The sequence below is a fragment of the Lithobates pipiens genome, unplaced genomic scaffold (assembly GCF_037356315.1).
Source record: "Lithobates pipiens isolate NorthernLeopardFrog02 unplaced genomic scaffold, aLitPip1_a1.2 Scaffold_8, whole genome shotgun sequence".
In the NCBI taxonomy this organism is placed as follows: Eukaryota; Metazoa; Chordata; class Amphibia; order Anura; family Ranidae; genus Lithobates; species Lithobates pipiens.
The window spans coordinates 488,445,619-488,465,170 of NW_027507903.1; the positions used below are offsets into that span (position 1 = coordinate 488,445,619).

At 44.2% G+C, this 19,552-nt stretch overlaps 1 protein-coding gene and 1 long non-coding RNA gene across 2 annotated transcripts in view; one reads left to right on the forward strand and one right to left on the reverse strand.

Moving 5' to 3' along the window:
• Positions 1 to 19,552, reverse strand: part of LOC143960422 (poly(3-hydroxybutyrate) depolymerase-like) — a 29,151-nt gene that overhangs the window by 9,259 nt on the left and 340 nt on the right. The window contains exons 2-6 of the mRNA XM_077469013.1: positions 18,262 to 18,381; positions 17,656 to 17,853; positions 5,897 to 5,988; positions 2,033 to 2,143; positions 1,906 to 1,938 (exon numbers count right to left, since the gene is read on the reverse strand). Coding sequence (XP_077325139.1) covers positions 1,906 to 1,938; positions 2,033 to 2,143; positions 5,897 to 5,988; positions 17,656 to 17,853; positions 18,262 to 18,381 — 554 coding nt within the window. The remainder of the gene's footprint in view (positions 1 to 1,905; positions 1,939 to 2,032; positions 2,144 to 5,896; positions 5,989 to 17,655; positions 17,854 to 18,261; positions 18,382 to 19,552) is intronic.
• The window catches only part of LOC143960423 (uncharacterized), a 55,906-nt gene continuing 52,796 nt past the window's right edge, over positions 16,443 to 19,552 (forward strand). Inside the window, exon 1 of the long non-coding RNA XR_013270311.1 lies at positions 16,443 to 16,596. This is a non-coding gene — a long non-coding RNA (uncharacterized LOC143960423). The remainder of the gene's footprint in view (positions 16,597 to 19,552) is intronic.

Consider the following 19,552-nt stretch of genomic DNA (forward strand, 5'->3'; position numbering starts at 1 on the left):
GCATTATTGTACTGCATTTTGGTGCAGTGCATTAAAAAATCCAGTTTACTGCAAAGTGCCCCTTGCCTATTATTAGTGTAGCGGATGACATTTTGGACAAAGGGTCATTCGTGTGTAAATTTAGTTTTTACCTCAGAACAGTAGTGGGGTTCTGAGGGTTAATTATGTAGGTTAACTTTGACATCAGTTTGACTGGGCTGTGTTATAAGTTCTGCTTGGTCATGTGTACAGTGAGGTGCACATGACAAGCCAGAACCAGGCCTGGTTGAACGTTTTGGGTATCAGCCTTCTCAGGGAAGGTGTACTTAAGATGTTGAGGTCACGTGTTCAGTAGGAGTTCGTGAGGCCCGTGTGGTCTGTTCTTGCTTCCAGGACCAGGGTAGCCCCGCGAGGGATCCCGGTCACGGGGTGTTCGACATCCTGCAACATGCTTCTGTCGTTTACCCCCAATAGACCTGCCTGGTCTGGGGTAGGGATCCGTCTGTTCCCGAGTCTCGGAACCGGCTGGTCCGAGGCGCAGTAACTGAGGGTGGATTCAAGGTGTCCAGGTTTGCTCTCGGCTTGGAGGGGCACCACAGCTCATGAAAGTGACCGGGGGAGGACTCTTCAGAGGAGGGCCGACAAGTGGCACCCTGAGAAGTGCCTGGTTACTGAGTTGGGAAGGACATTGACGAATCCACGCTTTTTCCAGTACTATCAAGGAGACAGAGAACGTTCCAGGTACTGAGGAAAAAGGTTCCTGTTCACTTTCAGTTACAACTTGTCTATGTTCAGAGATTTTACAAGTTCTGAATCAATGTGCTGATTGCCATGATCCCTGGCTAGAGATCTGTTCAGCCTTGAAGTGCCCAGCTGCGAGTGGCTACTCTCTGCGTGGTATTAGAGACTTTGTTATGTCTGCAGTTCAAGGTGCCTGAGTTCTTCAACCTTGCGCTCTGTTCCTATACGAGACTGTGTTGTTGGATGTTACCCCTGCAAAATAAAACCTTTCAAAAGGACTTTATTGGTGTCAGCATCCAAGTTGTTGGGTATCAACCCTGGGAACCCCTAGACGTGGAAGAACAAGCCAAGCGGAGGTAACCGGTAAGCCCAATAAGTCAAGGCCGCCCTACAAAGGGTTATGGCTGCTACATTAGCAACACATGTAAAATGTACCGGATTATGACTGCATCACATGAAAAAATGTAGAGCTATAAATTAAGTCCTAAGCCGGCCATACAGTATTAATTTTTTTAGTGCAACCAGCATTCAAATGAACCAATTTCCCTATCCACACATTTGAGGGGGATGGAGTAATCCTCCCACTATGCTATTGTGTTCTAACGAAGGGGAGACTATAGCAGGCAACAATAACATAGAACATACCACTGGGTGCCGCCATTTAGAAGGTTTAATCCCAGAATACAGAGCTTCTGGCTTACATTAGTGGTAGTAAAGAGCCCATGTCACCTTGTCCATTCAGAGCAAAGTCAAAAAGGTCAATCCAAAGCCCATCCCTGATTATCTTACAATCACTGTATACATCAGACCTACAATATTCCTCCATCCATGGCTGCCAAAATAAAATACTAGGTGCTCCTGGGTATGGAGAGCATGTTACTTTCTCCCATGATGCATTACTCAGGTCTAGTGGCCAAACAAAAAGCCCAAGCACTGTCACATAGAGGTGACATCATTGCTCCTGCTAAGATCTGACCCCAGCCAACAACAGGTCTTTTGCAGCGATTGTAGCAGAGGACAGAAGAACAGCAGAGCAATGTGAAGATACATATATATCTTTCAGAGAATGAGCAAGATGAAAGGATCTCTTTAGTCCCATAAGTTATAAGTATACCATATTTTATGCAACAACGGTCCTAAGAATCTGCAATTCTCCATGTTCTTATAAAATGTCACAAACTTTACCTGTCCAGACTGTCCGGCACTACTGCTGGGTTTCTGAAAGGAAGAGAGATGACATCAGTCTAAGAATCAGTTATGGGGCCCAAAATTACTGTTTAGTAATACAATTGTAATATAATTCTCAGGTCACCTGCAGTCCACCATAGAGGTGATTGAGAGCTTCATAAGCACCGTTGTAGTTGCAGTTATTGATATAGTCATTGTTCATTATTCCACAGGTACCTCCGTAGCTGTCGGTAGGCTGGAGGGGAAAAAAAATTCAATTTTATTCAGAGTTCAAAAGTTCCCATTGGTGGTTGTAAACATTTTACATGAAAAATTAACAAACCATATCCTTCTATAATGTGTATTTTCCCTCAATCCAAAGCACCTAGAGCAGGGGTCGTCAAACTTTCTAAATACTGGGCCAGTTTACTGTCCTTTGGACTTTAGGGGGGTCAGATCCTGGCCATTGGCAGCGGAGAAGGTCCCGACATCAGTGGGAGGAATTGTGCCCCATCATTAGTGTAATTGGGCCCTATTGTTGGTATCATTGGGAGGAATTGTGCCCCATTTTTGGTGTCATTGGGAGGAATTGTGCCCCATCACTGGTGTCAGTGGGTGCAAATTATGCCTCATTGTTGGTATCCCCAGGGGCTGCAAAAAATCAAGCAAAGGGCCTCATCTGGCCCCTGGGCCAGAGATTGGAGACCACTGACCTAGAGTGATTTTTATCTGCAGTCTGGTTTCTCTGCTATCTGCTATCTTATTTCTGAGAAGTTGATTCCAAGGGATTGAGGGAGATGGGGGAGGGGGGCTCCAGTGCACAGCCTATGATTGACAGCCTCAACTGTGTATGTTTCCCTATGATCTGTGTAGAGGGGGTGTGTCCCTCCACTCAGGTCTCAAATTACACACGTCTCTCCTCTCTTTCCTGTGCAGTGTGTGACATGGATCCTCACCCCTGCCTGCAAGAGCTTCGAAAAGCCGTGTACATTCTGGACTTTAACTGGATGTAGAGAAGAGTGGGCTACAGGTACTTATGTAGGAGGATCTGTTTCATTTCTGTGTATTGCCTGAGGCCAGTCACTTTACAGGGTATATGTAATGCCGTATACACACGATCGGACTATCCGGTGGACTTAGTCCGGCGGACAAACCTCCGAACTTTGAAGCGGAGGTCCGCTGGACTTTTGAGCGGACCTGACGAACGAGCGGACCTGCCCACACACGACCGGACTTTTTCGGCTTTTGAAATGAACGGATTTGCCCACACATGGAGGAAAGTCCATTCATTTTGAACGCGGCTCCAGGTAGACGGGACTAGCGAAGGAGGTCGCGAAGGACTAGCGAACGTGGCTCCAGGTAGATGGGACTAGCGAAGGAGGTCGCCTGGTTTGTGCAAAAGTTATAGCGTCTACAAAATAGGGGATAGTTTTATTACATTTTTATTGATCTTTTTTTTTGTTACTAGTAATGGCAGCGATCAGCGATTTTTATCATGACTGCGACATTATAGCGGACACATCGGACAGTTTTGACACATTTTTGGGACCATTGGCATTAATACAGCGATCAATGCTATAAAATTGCATTGATTACTGTAAACTGGCAGTGAAGGGTTAACCACTAGGGGGCGGGGTTCAGTGTGTCCTGGGGAGTGATTCTAACTGTCTGGGGTATGGGCTAGCAGTGACACAACACTGATTGCTGCTCCCGATGACAGGGAGCAGACGATCAGTGTCCTGTCACTAGGCAGAATGGGGAGATGCTGTGTTTACATCGGCATCTCCCAGTTCTTCAGCTCCGTGACACGATCCCGCACATGGCCGGAAATTCAAAGTAACATACGAGTATGTTACTTTGCCCAGCCATGCAATTCTGCCGACGTAAAAGTACAGGAGCCGGTTGGCAAGTGGTTAAAGACATAAGACCATACAGGCAAAACAAAAGATTACAGCGCACATGTAAAAAATTAAAAAAATGACATTTAACTCCTGCAAGGCTATTTAACCTCTCTGGCGGTTTTCCAGAGTGTGGGTCGGGTTAAATTTGAGTACCATTAGTGGTAACCCCTGAGCCACACTTGGGATTGCATTGCAGGATCCTGGTGCAGTGTACTTACCTTGTCCCCAGGATCCTGCGATGTCACCCCGCTGTGTCTGCGGGCTCTGTCCTCCACCACATTTCCTGTGTGCTGGGCTCTGTTCCCTGCAAGCATCGCGACGCACAGGGCGGAGCCTGGCACCAGATTCAAAAAATTTAAAATTCATAATACAGTACATACAGTACACTGTAATCTTACAGATTACATTACTGTAATATACTGTAATATACTGAAATTATTTCACATCACTTTTGTCCCTAGTGGTTTGTCCAATGCCCTGCATGCAGTTTTATATTATATATACTATTCTTTCTGCCTGGAAACTTGAGATTGTCCATAGCAACCAAAAAATGTCCCTTTATATCAAAAGGGGTTTTAGACCAGCTAGAAAACAGTGATAATAAATTAGAACAATTGCAGAACTGAGCGATAGTGAATTGTGGGGAAATTAATTATTATAATTATATTATTATTTTTTTATAATTTATAGTTATTTATTATATTATAATTTATGATTTTGTGTTTCAAACTTTATCATACCCGGGACATCTACTAGACTCTTGTTTGGACAGATTTAAGTGTGTTATTGTTAAGAATTACAGGCCTACAATATAAAATGCCAAATTTCTGTGCAAAACAATTGTACAGCTTTGAGATGTAAAAATCTGACCTATTCATACCGCCAGGGAGGTTACAACACCTAAACATATTTAGAAAATATGGGGATTAGTTACACCATATGGCCATATAGTCTAGAGCTCACTACTATGTCATGGTACCACATTATCAGTGGGTCCTACACTAGCCATACAATGGAAGATCCTGCTTCTCTTAACCATGGGAGAAATACACTCCTCTATATGGGAGAACTAAAGGACTCCTCCTATAACACAGGATGACACTAATAAGATGGGGGGGGGGTGCTCCAGCCCATATAGAGGAGTGTATTTCTTCCATGGTTCAGAAAAGCAGGATCTTCCATTCTATGGATAGCGTAGGACCCACTGATGGGGGTACTTTGACATAGTAGTGGGCTTAGCACTATATAGCCATATGGTGTGACCAAATCCCCATATTTTCTGAATATGTTCAGGTGTTTTAAATAGCCTTTCAGGAGTTAAATGCAATTTTTGTACGTGTGCGTTGTAATTTTTTGTTTGGCGTGTACTTGCGCGCACTTGCGTGCATGAGGTGTAAGTGAATGTCTGAAAAAGCAGATTTTAAAAAATCATTTTTTTTACTTAAGAATGCACGGCGCTTGTTTACGCGCTTGTGTGCACAATCACATTACAATTACCGGGCTGTATTTTAGCTCAGTAAAAAAAAAAAAGCTGTACTGAGCTTTTTTAAGTTACAGTGTGCAAGAGGTCTTATATAGCTCTGGTATATTTAGCAGTATTGTACAGAGGACTGAGCCAGTCACATCAGCCTTTGCACCAGAGGAGCTTACACTCTAATGTCTGCCTACAGTCATACACTATTATTATATTTATATTTATTTACATAGGTTCAACATGTTTGGCAGTGTTATACATAGAAAACTGAGCAATTCACATCAGTCTTTGCACAAAAAGAGCTTACATTCTAATGTCCCCCCACAGTCATACATTATTATCATTATTATTACACATTTGTATAGTTCTTACATATTTTGCAGTGCTGCACAGAAAATAACAAAACATTTCCACCAATCTTTGCACCAGAGAAGCTTGCACTCTAATGTCCCACCACAGCCACATACTATTATTAATATATGTTTTTATAGCTCTGAAATATGCCATGGTGCTGTACAGAGAACATTGAGCCATTCATCTCAGTCTTTGTTCCTAACAAAAAAAGGGACATGCCCTATAAATGGGTGATTGGACCGAGAAGCCTGGGAATACAAGGTAATCAGATATGACTCACCATTCCATGTTCAGCAGCCACATTATATACTGTTTTTATAGATCCAGAGCCGATATACCCTGTGTAGAACTCCTGCAGCTTCTGGGCCACCCCTGTGAGCAACAGAAAATAGAAAATCAGCCCTGGAACACATTTTACATTATACAGCATCTAATAATTTAAAACACAAAATGCAAACTTTACACCAAATCAATATCCCACTTCTGTAAAGATATGAATTTAAATATGATATAAAATATTGTTATTACATACTCAATAAACCAACATAGATAATGATTAGACATGTGCGATTTGTTTTATTACAAATCGAAATTCAGACAAAATTAGCTTGATATGGAGATTTGGATGTATTGGAATCTTTGAATCACAGTAGTAATGCATTTTAACTAAACCAAAATAAATGATAACAAAAACAACAAATGTATTTATCTTCATTTGTTTCATTTGGATGAGATGATGCGATAGTTTGAGACTTTTGTTAACCACTTAAGCCCCGTACCATTTTGTAGGCCAAAGATCAGAGCACTTTTTGCGATTTGGCACTGCGTCGCTTTAACTGACAATTGCCCGGTGGTGCGACGTGGCTCCCAAACAAAATTGACGTCCTTTTTTTCCCTGCAAATAGAGCTTTCTTTTGGTGGTATTTCATCACCCCTGCGGTTTTTATTTTTTGCACCATAAACAAAAAAATTTTGAAAAAAAAAAAAAAAAGGCATTATTTTTTACATTTTGGTATAATAAATATCACCCAAAAATATATAATAAAACATTTTTTTTCCCTCAGTTTAGGCCAATACGTATTCTTCTACATATTTTTGGCAAAAAAAAATCACAATAAGCGATTATTGATTGGTTTGCGCAAAAGTTATACGTTATACGTCTACAAAATAGGGAATAGATTTATGACATTTTTATTAATATTTTTTTTTTTTACTAGTGATGGCGGCGATCAGCTATTTTTCAATTAACAACGTTTTATTGAAGTAAAGCACAGATATCAAAAACATAGCTTACAGTAATAAACACGTATGGAAGGAGTTTACATCAGCGTATCTACATTTTGCATTCTATAGTACATTCAGCATAGAGTACGGATTTGTATCTAAACATTATATCCCTTGTAGCATTCAGCACCATGGATATCAAACCAGCAGCAGATTTATGCACTTGGAAATGGCAGGGTCTAACGATGGCTATATGCAGGTATCAGAATCATTTAGCCAGCGGTCCCACACTTTATTATATTTGAATGGGCACCCCCTATTGATGTAAATACATTTTTTGTATGGTAAAGTCAGGTTAATGTCAGCTTTCCACTCTGCTAATGTTGGTGGTGTAGATCTCATCCACTGCCTGGCGATAAGCTTTCTTGCAACAAACAAAGTTTCCTGCAGGAATAACTTAGTATTCCTGTCAAGTACTCCCGGGTATACACCCAACAGTCATTGTTTGGGATCCAAGCCAACAGGTGTGCCCATATTTTCATGCAGAAAATTCACCACCTGAATCCAGAACCCTTGTAACAAAGGGCATGCCCATACGAGATGGAAAAAGGTGCCTGTGGTCACCTTGCACATTGGACAGCTAGGGGGAACCTCAGGTTTATATTTCGCTATTCTAATCGGGGTGAGGTAAGCTCTATGCAGTATATAAATTTGGGTCATTCTATCTGATAATTTGGGGGACACCTCCCTGCACGTCTCAAGCGCTTCCTCCCATTCCTCATCCGTCATTTGATCTAGGTCCCTCTCCCAGATCACCTTTGGGGCATATGCAACCTTGGAGGCAATTGGAACAGATAGCATATCATAATATGATGATATAAGGCCCTTAGGATCCTCGCTCTTGGCCACAGATAGAATGCGGTTGGGGGTGGGATGTGGGTATGCTCCCCAAGGGAATTGTGCATTAGTCGCATGCCTAACCTGCATGTATTGAAAGTGCATGTTGTATGGTATTGCAAACTCTTCCTGCAATTGATTAAAGGGCTTGGGAGCGCTGCCAGAAACTAAGTGGTGTAGGTAAAACACCCCATACTTGCTCCATAGTTCCTGCCCTTGTATGGTAGCAAATTCCTTCATATGATTATTATTCCACAGTGGGGTGTAATCATTGTAAGTCGGGATGCCCAATCTACCAGAGGCTATATCCCAAATACGTCTGTATTGATGGAGAAGGGGTGCGATATCATCACCTAAGCTCCTGCAGTTTGTGCCCATAGTGATAGCGTATAGTGGATCACCTGTACGTTGAGCCCATTTGGGGCAGATCAAGGTCATGAAGCGATCACTATCAGCTTTGTCAAGATGGAAAAATTGGGAAAGCTGTGCTGCAATGTAGTAGTGGTTAAAATCTGGTAACGCCATACCCCCCCATCCATCGGGTTCTTGAGCTTTTGCCACGCCAGCTTATGCCTATTTTTACCCCACACAAAGGGGCCTAGAAGGGCTTCTAGTTTCTTGAAATACTTTAGGGGGAGGTATATTGGAGAATGCCAGAGGGCATACAGCACCTTGGGCAATAGAATAATTTTGATAAGATTAATGCGACCCCATACCCCCAGAGGAAGGTGGGACCATGTAGGAAGTTTATTTCTAATTAGAGAGAAAAGGGGTTCAATATTCAGGGTTATATAATCTCTCGGAACTCTGGATATATACAAACCCAAATATTTAATTGTTGTGGCTCTTTGCAAGGGAAGGTCGTTTTGGGACCGGGTTGGGGGAAAGCTATCCAGCGGCAAAATCTGGGACTTATTCCAGTTAATTTTAAGGCCAGAAAACATTCCAAACTGTTCTTTAACCATCAAAGCCCTAGTCAAGGAGGAGTCCGAGTCAGAAAGATACAATAGCGTATCATCCGCATAGAGACTGATCTTCTCAATAACATGTCCCACCCGTAGACCCTTAATTACTGGATCAGCTCGTATAGTTATAGCTAAAGGCTCCGCCGCCAAGGCATACAGGAGCGGGGATAGTGGACAGCCCTGTCGTGTACCCCTACCAAGATTGAATAACGGGGAAGGCCATCCATTTGCCACCACTTTGGCCATCGGTTCGTGATACAAAAGCCTCACCCATCGTATAAAATTAGAACGAAAACCATAGCTCTGCAGACATCTCTACAAATAGGGCCACTCAACTGAGTCAAATGCTTTTGCCGTGTCAAGTGACACGACAACTCGCGTACCTACTTCCTCATGTTGGGTTTGCAGATTAATGAAGAGTTTTCTGAAGTTAAAGGATGTGTTGCAGCCTGGCATAAAGCCCGCCTGATCTGGGTGGATAAGTTTGAGAATAACCCGATTGAGACGCAGAGCAAGGATTTTAGCCAGAATCTTAATGTCCACCTGCAACAATGAGATGGGACGGTACGATTCCGGGAGCAAGGGGTCTTTCCCTGGTTTAGGGATCAGGACTATAGTGGCCTCCTTCATGGAGGCAGGTAGTTCAAATGTTTGGAACAAGTGGCTGTAAAGAATCAGCAGCTTGGGTGAAATAACCTCAGAAAAATGTGCGTAAAATTCTATTGGCAGGTCATCCGAGCCTGGGGCCTTAGAGTGGGCAAAGCTAGTAACCGCAACAGTAATCTCCTCTAGGGTAAGTGGGGCCTCTAGCATGTCAATTTGTTCCGCCGTGAGTTGAGGGAAGTCTATCTTTTCTAAAAAACGGTCATAGGGTCACAATTGGGGGGTGCTGTGGAAGAGTATAGGGCTGAAAAGAATTCCGTAAATTTATTCGTCACTTCTAATGGGTCAGATATCAAGGAATAGCTTGGGCCTCGTAAAGTAATAACTACCGGGGGTTTCCCCTCACTACGTGTCAGGTATGATAAGAGTCTGCCAGTTCGCTCTCCATGTTCAAAAATTTTTTGCTTGAGAAAGAACTGCTTTTGTTTGGCTTTCGCATAATGTATATGGTCTACCACCCTGGTGTGCAGGCGGAGCTGGGCCGCGTTAGCAGCCGAGGGATCCCGTACAAGACTACTTTCCGCCACAGCCAGTCCCGCCAAAGCCGCCTCCAACTCCTCCACTGACTTATCTTTAATTTTTTTTAATGTGGAACACTAGGGTAGCACGGGCGTGGAGTTTGAAGGTCTCCCAAACCACCGAGGGGCTTGCTGAATAATCATTATCCTCAAAGAAACGACGCCATTCAGCAGTGAGTTCCTCCCCCTCCGGCAACATTGTAAGCCAAAAGGGATTCAAACGCCACGTCCGTTTTGGCTTGTGCATCAGAATGCTAAGAGAGATCTGGTATGGGCTATGGTCCGATAGGGACCGTGGGCCAAAGGATGCATCTAGTAGACGAGGAGTAAGACCCTGTGAGATAAATATGTAGTCTATCCGGGACATTGTATTATGGGATGAGGAGAAACAGGAAAAAGCTTGCGTGGTAGGGAACCTGTGTCTCCACGAGTCCACCAGATGGAAGGTTGCCATCAATTGCGGCAGCTTACTATTTCCAGTAGAACCCCCCGTAGGATGCGTAGGGCGTAAAAGATCCAGCTTAGGATCCATGACAGCATTAAAGTCGCCTAACCATATTGTCTGTGTGGTATCATATTTTGCCATGAAGGAGAAACCCGCCAGTAATATAGAGGCGGTGAACGGTGGGGGAACATAGCAGGCCAAAATAATGCGTCCCATCCAGCTAAGGACGGTAGGATAGAAAATAGTACAAGTGGTAAATTGGTTCCTGTGGCTCTAATAATGGCTTAACAGATATTCCGGGTGCAGTAGTTAGGGTGTGGAAAACTAGCTGGCATACAGTGTAGTCCGGGGGTCCTGTCCACCCATCTGAAGTGCATGTCCAAGTAAATCATGAGAAGCAGCAGTTATTAAACAGGGTACAGATGTGTCCAACCATGAGCTTCCCAGATTCCACACCAGGATAAGTCAGCAGTCATCATACTCACAACCTCATCAGGCTCTGTGGGCTGCAGCAGGACGGCGTTCCAGCCAGGCAATCACCGTCTCAGCTTCTTCAAAGAAGGACACTTTGTCATCATGTTCAACGCGGAGTTTAGCCGGAAATAGCATAGCATATTCATAGTTATGTATCCTCAATCTGCGTTTGGCTTCCAGAAAGGTGCGGCGACGTCTCTGAACCTCCGCTGAGAAATCTGGGAATAAAGCAAGCTTAGCATTGCCAAACTCGATGTTGCCTTTCAGTCTAGCCAGGCGCAAGGCTGTGTCTCTGTCTCTAAAGTTAAGCATTTTAGCTATAAATGTTCGTGGGGGAGCACCTTGCGGCGGCGGTCTGGCCGGCATGCGGTGAGCTCTTTCCACCACTAGCATCAGGGAAAACACCTCCCTGCCGTATGTAGTGATCAATAGTTGTTCCAAAAAGGTCGCAGGATCTTTGCCCTCCTCGCCCTCCGGTAAACCGATCAATCGTAGGTTACATCTTCAGAGCCTGTTCTCCATCTCCTCATTCCTGGAGAGTAACTGTTGTATTTGCTGTTGGAGGCCTTCAGTTTCAGAGCGTAATGGCGGGAGAGCATCTTCCACCACACTCAGGCGGTTTTCAGCTTCTTTCACCCAGCAGTTTATGGAAATCTTGATGGAGGTGTGAGATATCTATCTTGACTTCCTCTATTTGTGAGGTCAGCGAGGTGAGGCACAGAGTAATAGCTTCCAGCAGCAGGGCTGTATCTCCCGCCGGTCTCCCTTCGTCCTCCCGCGCCCCGCCGCCATCTTGCTGCTCCCCCGAGGCTCCATGGCAGAACTGGGCTAGCTTCGCCGCCGCAGCCTTTTGAGATTTAGATGGCGACATGTTGCCTGAAGTCTGGGCTGTCTCGCCAGGTAGATGGTGGGAGAAAAATCGGTCCACAGTGAGCAGGATGCAATAGATTATAGGATTAGTGAGCGGAGCTCCTCAGATGGCATCCTACTCCATGCGCTGTCAGGCCACGCCCCCCGCGATCAGCGATTTTTAATGTGACTGCGACATTGTGGCGGACACATTGGACATTTTTGACACATTTTTGGGACCATTGTCATTTATACAGCAATCAGTGCTATACAAATACACTGGCAATGAAGGGGTTAACCACTAGGTGGCAGTGTAGGGGTTAAGTGAGCCCTGGGGAGTGATTCTAACTGTGGGGGGGCATGGCTGTGTATGACATGTCACTGATCTCTGCTCCGATCACAGGGAGCAAAGATCAGTGACACTGTCACTAGGAACTGTTTACATTAGCATCTCCCCATTTTTCCTCCCTATGAGACAATCACAGGTATCCCCATGGTGATCGAGACCACAGGACCCGAGATCAGACTCACGGAGGTCCCGACCGGCGTACGCATGCGATGGCACGGCGGCAAATTTAAAGGGACATACCTCTACGCTCATTTGGCTGTCCGTGCCATTCTGCCGATGTACAAAAATGTGAAGGGGGTACTCACTTTTGTGAGATACTATATATCTATAAAGATATTACAATGTTGCAAAGCATTTTGTGAGAATCAATGTGTACTGTAGTCATCTATGTATTTGACAAGGATTTAGCACCAGTCTGTTATGGTTAAAAGGTGATGTTGTTTAACCAGTTGCCGACCGCCGCACGCCGATGTACGTCGGTACAATGGCACGGGCAGGCATAAGGACATACATGTACGTCCCTTGCCTCCCGCGGGTCGGGGGCCCAATCGGGCCCCCGCCCGGTGCCTGCGGCGGTCGGTATTCGTACGGGAGCGATCCCGGACGAGGGGACGGCCATTCATTCATGGCCACCCCCTCGCGATCGCTCCCGACGAATAGAAATCCCCGGTGACATCACTTCCTCTCCTGTAATGTAAACACAGGAGAGGAAGTGATGTATTCTCTCCTCCGTGTCGGTATTTTTCGTTCCGACACGGAGGAGAGCGGATCAGTAAGTTGCACCAACACTCACACACACAGTAGAACATGCCAGGCACACTCACACCCCCCCTTTACCCCCCTTTACCCCCCCAATTACCCCTGCCCCCCAGTCACAGTGACACCAATGTCATTTTTTTTTTTTTTTTTTTTTTTTTTGCATTGGTGTCATTTGTGACTGTAATAACTGTTAGGGCAGTTAGAGTTAGCCCCCTTTAGTTCTAATGTACCCCCCTAACCCCCCCAATAAAGGTTTAACCCCGTGATCACCCCCCGTCGCCAGTGTCACTAAGGCTGGGTTCACATTGCAGCGGTTTATGAGAACGAATGTGATTCGCACCGCACTGCAGTGCAAATCACATCCGATCTCTGTGCGATTCGAGTTCAGCCATTCGCCGCACCCGCCGCACCCGCCACACCCGCCGCACCCGCTGCAAATTCGCACGGGACCCTTTTTTTGGCCCGCAGCAGAATCGGATCGCATGGGTGTTCACACCATGCGATCCGAGTTTGCAGATCGCACTGCGATATGCGAACTGATCTGGGGGTGTCAGTAACATTTCACTGACACTCCCAGCAGTTCGCATAGGGCAGTGTGAACTGCCGCCGGGAGGCATGCGATGCGGGAACCCGCCGCGGATTCGCGGCGTTTCCGCATCGCTCCAGTGTGAACCCAGCCTAATAAGCGATCATTTTTCTGATCGCCGTATTAGTGTCACAGGTGACGCTAGTTAGGCAGGTAGGTATTTAGGTTCGCCGCAGCTTTTTATAGCGCCAGGGACCCCCATATACTACCGCATAAAGCCCCCTGATTGCCCCCTAGTTAACCCTTTCACCAGTGATCACCATATAACTGTTACAGGTGACGCTGGTTGGTTAGTTATTTTTTTATAGTTTCAGGGCACCCGCCATTTATTACCTAATAAAGGTTTAACCCCCTGATCACCCGGCGGGTGTCATTTGTGACTAATAACTGTTAGGGCAGTTAGGGTTAGCCCCCTTTAGTTCTAAGGTACCCCCCTAACCCCCCCAATAAAGGTTTAACCCCGTGATCACCCCCCGTCGCCAGTGTCACTAAGGCTGGGTTCACATTGCAGCGGTTTATGAGAACGGATGTGATTCGCACCGCACTGCAGTGCAAATCACATCCGATCTCTGTGCGATTCGAGTTCAGCCATTCGCCGCACCCGCCGCACCCGCCGCAAATTCGCACGGGACCCTTTTTTTGGCCCGCAGCAGAATCGGATCGCATGGGTGTTCACACCATGCGATCCGAGTTTGCAGATCGCACTGCGATATGCGAACTGATCTGGGGGTGTCAGTAACATTTCACTGACACTCCCAGCAGTTCGCATAGGGCAGTGTGAACTGCCGCCGGGAGGCATGCGATGCGGGAACCCGCCGCGCATTCGTGGCGTTCCCGCATCGCTCCAGTGTGAACCCAGCCTAATAAGCGATCGTTTTTCTGATCGCTGTATTAGTGTCACAGGTGACGCTAGTTAGGCAGGTAGGTATTTAGGTTCGCTGCAGCTTTTTATAGCGCCAGGGACCCCCATATACTACCGCATAAAGCCCCCTAATTGCCCCCTAGTTAACCCTTTCACCAGTGATCACCATATAACTGTTACAGGTGACGCTGGTTGGTTAGTTATTTTTTTATAGTTTCAGGGCACCCGCCATTTATTACCTAGTCTCACTAGTGTACCCCTAAATTTAGGGGTGTCTACTTTCCAAAATGGGGTCATTTGGGGGGGGTTTGTGCCATCTTGGCATTTTATGGCCTTCAAAACTGTAACGCCCTTAGAAAGCCTGAAGGCGGTGCTTGGTTTTCGGGGCCCCGTACGCGGCTAGGCTCCCAAAAAGTCCCACATATGTGGTATCCCCATACTCAGGAGAAGCAGCAGAATTTATTTTGGGGTGTCATTTCACATATGCCCATGGCATGCGTGAGCAATATATCATTTAGTGACAACTTTGTGAAAAAAAAAAAAAAAAAAAAAAAGTTTGTAATTTTCCCGCAACTTGTGGCAAAATATAAAATATTCCATGGACTCAACATGCCTCTCAGCAAATAGCTTGGGGTGTCTACTTTCTAAAATGGGGTCATTTGTGGGGGTTTTGTGCCATCTTGGCATTTTATGGCCTTCAAAACTGTAATAGGTAGTGAGGAGTGAAATCAAAAAATTACGCCCTTAGAAAGCCTGAAGGCGGTGCTTGGTTTTCGGGGCCCCGTACGCGGCTAGGCTCCCAAAAAGTCCCACATATGTGGTATCCCCGTACTCAGGAGAAGCAGCAGAATTTATTTTGGGGTGTCATTTCACATATGCCCATGGCATGCATGAGCAATATATCATTTAGTGACAACTTTGTTAAAAAAAAAAAAAAAAAAAAAAAGTTTGTAATTTTCCCGCAACTTGTGGCAAAATATAAAATATTCCATGAACTCAACATGCCTCTCAGCAAATAGCTTGGGGTGTCTACTTTCTAAATGGGGTCATTTGTGGGGGTTTTGTGCCATCTTGGCATTTTATGGCCTTCAAAACTGTAATAGGTAGTGAGAAGTGAACTCAAAAATTTACGCCCTTAGAAAGCCTGAAGGCGGTGCTTGGTTTTCGGGGCCCCGTACGCGGCTAGGCTCCCAAAAAGTCCCACATATGTGGTATCCCCATACTCAGGAGAAGCAGCAGAATTTATTTTGGGGTGTCATTTCACATACGCCCATAGCATGTGTGAGCAATATATCATTTAGTGACAACTTTGTGTAAAAAAAAAAAAAAATTTTTTTTTTTGTCATTATTCAATCGCTTGAGGCAAAAAAATAAAATATTCAATGGGCTCAACATGCCTCTTATCAATTTCCTTAGGGGGTCTACTTTCCAAAATGGGGTCATTTGGGGGGGTTTTGTACTGCCCTGCCATTTTAGCACCTCAAGAAATGAGATAGGCAGTCGTAAACTAAAAGCTGCGTAAATTCCAGAAAACGTACCTTAGTTTGTAGATGTGACAACTTTTGCGCAAACCAATAAATATACAATTATTGACTTTTTTTTTACCAAAGACATGTGGCTGAATACATTTTGGCCTAAATGTATGACTAAAATTGAGTTTATTGGATTTTTCTAATAACAAAAAGTAGAAAATATCATTTTTTTTCAAAATTTGCGGTCTTTTTACGTTTATATCGCAAAAAATAAAAATCGCAGAGGCAATCAAATACCATCAAAAGAAAGCTCTATTTGTGGGAAGAAAAGGACGCAAATTTTGTTTGGGTACAACATTGCATGACCGCGCAATTACCAGTTAAAGCAGCGCAGTGCCAAAGTGTAAAAAGACCTCTGGTCATTTACCAGCAAAATGGTCCGGTCTGAAAGTGGTTAAATCCATAAATCTCTGTCAATCTCAATATTTTTGGTTAGGTAGAGTTTTCTTATAGCCAGCAAGGTACACGAGATGGGGACAGGCCAGCAATCGCCATATTATATTAACATGAAACATGTTAAAACACATTTTATAATAACTCTAGACGTCATATTCTGATTACACCTTTACCATGACCACAGGTGGGCGGGTGAAAATCAGGGCAGTCACCTCCCATATTTGGAACCAACCAATCACAAGATGGTAAACATGAAGCTAGGGAGGTAATCATCCAAGTATTTACACTATACAAAAGGGGAGACACAGATGACCGAGGAAGAGGACCACAGACCCACAATCCCTAGACGAAGAAGACGTCTGCTGATAAATGAACACTCCCAATCTCGCTGGACTGGGCTGTTACTGGAACTAATTGAATATACTTGTAATTTGTTGGATATCTTCCCCTTTTAAACTGTGGTAAGATACAAACCATACGGACATTAATTAACCTTTTCCTCAAAAAATTTTAGGGATTGTATTCTACAGTTGACGTTTTAACCTTATCATATACAGTGTGTAGGGCAGTTTTATAATTAATCATTTTCCCACATTATTTGTCTAGGCCAGGGGTCTCAAACTGGTGGCCCTCCAGCTGTTGTGAAACAAGAAGTACCATCATGCCTCTGCCTGTGGGAGTCATACTTGTAACTGTCAGCCTTGCAATGCCTCATGGGACTTGTAGTTTCACAACAGCTGGAGGGCCACCAGTTTGAGACCCCTGGTCTAGGCTGTGTGTTGAAGCCGTTTGTGGGTGAAATTAGGTATAGCCCCGCATTACAACAAATTTGGCTACTGTGGTCCCAGGGAAATAATTTATTGCCCCATTCAATCTGGTAGCTATGTTAAATTAATATTTTCTTCAAATTGATAATATCTACCTGTTGACTCTGCAAGACATACTTTGTATTCCTTCTGGCCAAAGAAATTCAGAGGATTGTCTTCCTGAGCGACAGGAGATATTGTGTTTTTGAACTTAAGGCACGATTACCGCAAATATTTTTTTAAACATCAGTCATTTGGGCTACCCTTGGGTTATTTGTCAAATAGTAAGGAAAATAGTTTTATTGCCGTGTTGATGTCTTTGTGTATGAAATATTAATCACCAGAAATCCCGGTTCTGTATGAAATTGTATAATTATACTTGTAAATTAATAACATTTATTTACTTAATCATTTTATTGGGAGATATTCATACATTGGTAAGAATTCCCCATAGATGAACAAACTCAGGAAATTTGTGGTATGTTACTGATTGTGTGAACGTAATTCACATTTTTACAGTAAGGTTGGAGGCACTGAGCAAAACAATGAGATCTTAATAATTAAAATTCCCCATATGTATTATTAAGATTCCATACCACACTCACAACATGCTAAAAGCACAATTTTACAGATTACAACATAACATTCATACAACAGCCTATGAAACCAAATAAATAAATAAATAAAAGAAAAGAACATAAATAATAAAATCACCTTGTAAGAGGACACTATCTTTTGTTCCAGAAAAGATGAAGACACGTCCACGGCCCAGGTTAGACAAGGGGTCAATTAATCCTGTGTTTGCAGCGGTTTGTGTATACGTTCTTATTGCAGCAAGACTGATGGAAGAAGGGATTTTCATACATGTGGTGGTGGCTGTTAATGAGTTTCCCAACGCACAATAATAGGGACCTATAGGAACAGAAAAACCTGTGATTTTTCTTCCATCTCGCATCTCCTGAAATACTCTGCACTACTGTAGATCTCTGCTCCTTCCTCTATCTAATTCTCCTCTCTTAAAATACTCTGCACTGCTGGAGGACTCTGCTCCTTCCTTTAAATCTCCTCTCCTGAAATACTCTGCACTGCTTGAGGACTCTTCTTCCTTTGTCTAGCTCTCCTCTCCTGACAATACTCTGCACTGCTGGATGACTCTTCTCCTTCCTCTATCTAACTCTCTTTTCCTGAAATACTCTGCACTGTTGGAGTTTCCTCCTTCACTAATCTGATCTGTTATTTTGCTTCAAAATATGTTACATCTATTTACATCTGTGCATACCATGAAGACCAACCAGCTGTTTTCTCTATAGTTGAACTTACCTCCTGCAAAGATAGCGGCTCCTGTGACCTTTCCTGAGTGTGCCATGTGAAACTGATTGGCCATGTAGGCCCCGGAGGACAATCCAGAAACTGTCACAGTGCTATCCAAATTGTAGCTGCCTGCAAAAAAAAGAAGGTAGCATAATCAGCAACACATACTTTTTCAGCAAACAGTAATAGGCTTGCTTTGATTGGCAGATATAAATTGAGTAGTAGTTTGTTGAGACTCTCCCTGTTCCCTCCCTGGTGCAAAACTGTCCTGCCGCTAGCCAATTTCTTTCAAGAGATAAGGGACTGCAGTTTATATAGCATAGATGAGGGAGAATTGGCCAAAGTGCACTAGAGACAAAAAATACCAGTAGGTGTTTTAATACAGGAATAAAGAGACCACAGAAGACACATCAGTGTCATCATTTAATGAACAAGGCTAGGCCCAAATTTGTTAGGGACAAAGAGCACAGGCTGGGACTTTACAAGATAAAGATACTGCATAGGGCAGAGTAAAATTGGCCAGCAGCATGACAGTTTTAATCAGGGATATGCTAGGGCAGTGATGGCGAACCTTGGCACCCCAGATGTTTTGGAACTACATTTCCTATGATGCTTCACTACACTGCAGAGTGCATGAGCATCATGGGAAATGTAGTTCCAAAACATCTGGGGTGCCAAGGTTCACCATCAATGTGCTAAGGGATGTTATGGGGATAAAAGGTGTGTTTAATGTGACTAATAAAATATGAGGTGGTTTATGTGCAGACTGTCCCAGACTGTGTTTCAGGATCATAGCATCACCTCTTCAACAGAAACTCAAAAAAGAGTAATAACTGAGGGGACCGTGGCCACCAGTGGGCAATTCAAACATATTCAGGGATGGCACCACCCAGAAAGTGGTTGTGATCTGGGTGAGACTGCCCAGAAGGTGGGCATGTCAAATGTGGGGCATGAATGGGGATGATACATTTTATGGCTAACTATGACAAGGCTATTTATAAAATTTAAGAAGGGGAGTTATTCTTTTGTAAGAATCACTCCCCACCCATTGATATGCACCTTCTAGGCACCCCCGTCAGAGCACTAGATGCAAACCCTGAGTAAGCTTCATGTCGATTGGTGTCAAAGTCAGGGTTAATGACCTCTTCCTTGTCATACAGCAGTGTCTAGGCCTGGTGACTGACTGCTCAGACCTAAGCGCTACATCTTAGGATGAGGTCACATGCTCCTCCATAAAAGGAAGGCCTGTGCATTTTCTAAATGCTCCAAACAGAGCAGTAACGCAGTGTGCATGACTGGG